The 4003-nt window shown below is 47.6% G+C and overlaps 1 protein-coding gene across 1 annotated transcript; it reads left to right on the top strand.

The window, feature by feature from the left end:
• Positions 1-2971: 2971 nt before the first annotated feature.
• Positions 2972-3987, top strand: H310_13160 (hypothetical protein; the record flags this gene model as incomplete). The annotated part of the gene is made up of 4 exons (XM_008880553.1): positions 2972-3121; positions 3182-3622; positions 3670-3768; positions 3832-3987. Coding segments are annotated over 4 exons (846 nt in total), but the record flags the coding sequence as incomplete, so codon positions are not given.
• Positions 3988-4003: the final 16 nt, after the last annotated feature.

Genomic DNA, 4003 nt, shown 5'->3' with positions numbered 1-4003 from the left:
TCTTTTTCATAAGTAGAAGCATGTAGTCATTGAGCCCGTGTACCTCAATACACTTTTCAAAAACTTTCTGAAGTGTCATGAAAGTCTTAGAAAGCGTATCAACAGGCAACTCATCAAATGCGCTTTCTACAGCACCAATTCGCTCCTCGATCGAACGAGTAGACTTTTGATGCTGTAGACTTTGAACAGAGTTGAAAAATCCTAAGTCTAACACGTCGCGCATGCTGGGGCACTGCTCCGATGGCGGCTTCAATATCGTCGTTGGTGCGGACGACTTTACGTCCAGAATTGCCAAATCAAGTTTACCTCTTTATATAATACCTCAATATACTGTACAAAAAGAATTAACATAGATTTATAAAGGTTTTACCACTGATTTTTTACCCGATCGCGGCGATGGCGCGTCCGTCGGCCAAGGAGCTGCGTCCTTCCTTCCACAGGCGAGCTATGGTTCGCCAGTGGCAGTCATACAGCTGGGACTGGGCCTTGAAAGCCTCATACGGAAGCTTGTCGCCGACAGAGAGTTCTAAGAGGCTCTCATAGGCTCCGCGCCTCTGGTCGGCCGTGAGGTTCTTTGTGCGTCTGACGCTGTCAGATAATGGGCTCATGGCAACGCTGGTGTTGTGGTAGTGTGTAGAGGGCTCGTGGGATGCGTGTGTGTGTTAAGTGAGTGGAAATTCTGAAATGAATGCGTGACAGGTCAAAATGTAGCGCTGTTTTGGCTCCCGCCACTTTGGTGGTCTATATCTTGGGAAGTAAAACGAATTGGTTTGTTCTGAAAACAGCCAATCAAAGTGCTTATCTTGCGCTTTTGATTGCACCAATCAGATCGAATATACAGCCAATCGAAAAGTCAATGTGACAAACGTTACGGACCAGAGTATTATCATACAATACCCTTCGTTGCGGCCAGAAATGACACCCATTGGCTAATATTGGATATTTGCTCGAGTGTTCAACATGCCATAAACATATTTTTACTTCAAAAATGTGAACGCGTACCACAATTTCGTTGTATGATGCATCATCTAATGAGTACAGACTTATGGCAATACTTCAAATTAATATTAGTCGTTGAGTGCATTGGATTCGAGGGTTTCATGCCGTAATATCGGGTGACGGTCTCAACAAAGAGATTAAAGACAAGGCTTCAGAAGATCGGCAATTGTTCAACTCATTGTCGTTGCAGAGATCTTAGAGTATAGAGTACATGGCCAAACGTAACAGGACTCCTGTACCCGCGCAGCTTCATACTGCTGGAGATTTAGACAACCGAATCAGTTGCTTTGGCAAGTTGGTTTGTGCAGGTCTCATCGAAGACCTGTCGCCTATAGCCACATTTGATCACGCCATTTCTAGCTAGCGCCACGACAAACCGAAATAGTCGAGTTAATCCTACTCGTGAGTCCAATTTCTGAGAACTTCCTGTCTTGTAAGTCCTCCGTACTTCGATTATAGTCCTTCCCGAAGTGCGGTGCACCACTTGACGCTTTTATGATGCGGCAGCACGACCACCATGGCCACGAGGCTGACGTGCTCAACCACCATCCTGGCCTAGGGCCCAACCAATCTAACCAGCAACATGCCGCCCACGTCTTTTGCCACGGCCAATCACCACGGCGACCATGGCCTCAGAGCCAATCAACCCAACCACCATCATACATCCAGTGCCTACACGGATGATTTAGCGCCGGTGCTTGGCCTGACGATGTGTGATGACTTTTACGGAGTGGGCTCAAATCTCAAGAAACGTCCGTGAATTCGCTGTGCAACAAGTCTTTGTGGTCGGCATCGCAAATTAGAATGGAAAGTTGAGGCGCTGAGTGTGCACGACTGTGGATTTAAGTTCTTCGACGTTGGTGCTGCAAAACGAAACGATGGCAACGCGAGTTGATTCAAATCGTCGATTCCGCCTAGCACATTGAGCATATTTCTGTCACGAAGGCGAATTTGTCTCACCGCCACATCATGTTTTTATTCTCGGGAGCAGTATATGGACAGAGGGGTGGTTCAACACTACCTGTACGTCGGAAATGGGGATCGCGGTGACAACGACTGATTTGCCCCAAGTGCTCATGTTGACCCGGAAAAACATTCACTTAACGATCACCCAAAGAATTTTCAGGCTTACAAGCTGTTGTAGAAAAATGGCACAGGAGTGTGAGGGAAGCTTGACTGCTGAGCTTTCGTGTATTTTTATGCGGAAAGTTTTGCGAAACCAATTCGGTGTGCACGTGAAAAACGCTTTGTTTCGGTAGTTAAGCAAGGCGTCCAAAGTGCCATTCAAGGGACAATAGAAGATGGGTATCAAAACTGCGGCCGTATCTTAACGCCCTCAGTGCGACAAATCCAGGTAGCCCCCATGAGTCACGCGTATGCCACACATGTCATTTAGGAAGTTATCATAACTTCGAAACTCACGTGCATAGAGAGTTCCACCTCTGTTCTTCGTCCCTGGCTGCTTCGCTGGTGCGGGCCAGTTGTGCAAGCCAGTTCTTGTTCCAGATGGCTGCCACCAACAAAGGCCTATACAACAAAACGGGTGTGTTCATTACAGCAAGCCTTTAGGATGGAGAAATTAAAACGTCCTGGTGGTCGTTGCCCTTGTCCCGAAGCAAGATGGAGTCAATGGACTTGATTTTTGAAGGAAGTCAAAAAGTCCAAACTTGAAATTTCATCAATTGCTTTAGTTGTGACAAAGGTACAAAAAATCAAATAGTCGAAACTGAAGAAAACACTTATTTCATGTACCGTGAACCGTATATTGGTTTAAACATCCTTATTGTTTCAGACTCTCTGGAAAATTATAAATTTTAATTAGCGAGGTACTGTCCTGTGCCTTCGCGCCAAAGTGATCCTCTTATATATTATAAATACTCCATATATTAATATAATATCAATGTATAGAGGGATTTTGAGAGTTTATCCGCCTGAAACTGTAGCGCGCCGCAATTTGAGTCTCGCTGCATACATGACCGACGACACCCATGCTGGCCCCAGTCGGCCGAAACCAACAGGACGGCCCGTGTCAAAGTACGGGAAAAAAGCACGAGCGCGACTGTTCAAGTACAAGACTGTCGATTACGAGCACAGAATGAATGCAATCCATCAGGTGGCAGAGGTTGGGATGTCTGCCTTTCTCGATGTCTACTGTGTTAACTCATCGTTCACCGAACGCTAGTCAACTAGAAAGAAAGTATATGGTTGGATTAAGCATAAAGACCACATCCTTCGATTGGCTACCACTGCTCGCACTTCCAACCAGAAATGTGTCCGTGCTGTCGGGACTGGAACCACGCTGCCAGCTGAAGAAGAAGCTCAACTGGCCCGATGGGTCCATGACATGCGGAAGGACGGTATCCCGGTGACCTACAACATGCTTCATCTCATGGCACTCGAGACAGCAATTGACGTGGGGCTTACCGAAGATGAATTCAAGGCCGGGCGGCATTGGATCCACGGCTTCAAACGGCGCCACGGACTCTCCTTCCGTGCAAAGACGCGAATCGGACAAGATACTAACAAAGACGGAACGTCAATCCTTGCTGCGTTTTCGGAACGCGTCTTGCTCTCCGCTGTTGCCAATGGCATCGACGTCATCTACAATGCCGACCAGACCGGCGTAAACTATGAGTACCTGCCGACGAAGAGACGCTGAACCCAACCAAGGACAACACCGTGTGGGTCAAGTGCGGTGGCAAGACGAAAGACCGAGCAACTGTCATGCTCCTTGCCGACACCACAGGGAAGAAGCATCCCTTGTTTCTGGTGATGAAGACGTCGAAGTCAACGAAAAATAATATGGTTCAGGAGAATCTCACCTTGCGGCAGGGGTTCGGTAAACGCGTCTGGAAAGAAGTCAAGCCGCTTCAGGCGCGCCAAGGGTGCCGTATCTACGCCAACCCTACAGCATGGTGGAACTCGGAGCTGTCGTTGGCGTTCTTGAAGTACCATTTTGCGGAACGAGAAGGTCGCGACACAAAGAAGGTTATCCTCTTGTGGG

The sequence above is a fragment of the Aphanomyces invadans genome (genome assembly GCF_000520115.1).
Source record: "Aphanomyces invadans strain NJM9701 unplaced genomic scaffold supercont1.48, whole genome shotgun sequence".
Taxonomy (NCBI): domain Eukaryota; phylum Oomycota; class Saprolegniomycetes; order Saprolegniales; family Verrucalvaceae; genus Aphanomyces; species Aphanomyces invadans.
This window is presented reverse-complemented; position numbering and strand designations above follow the sequence as displayed.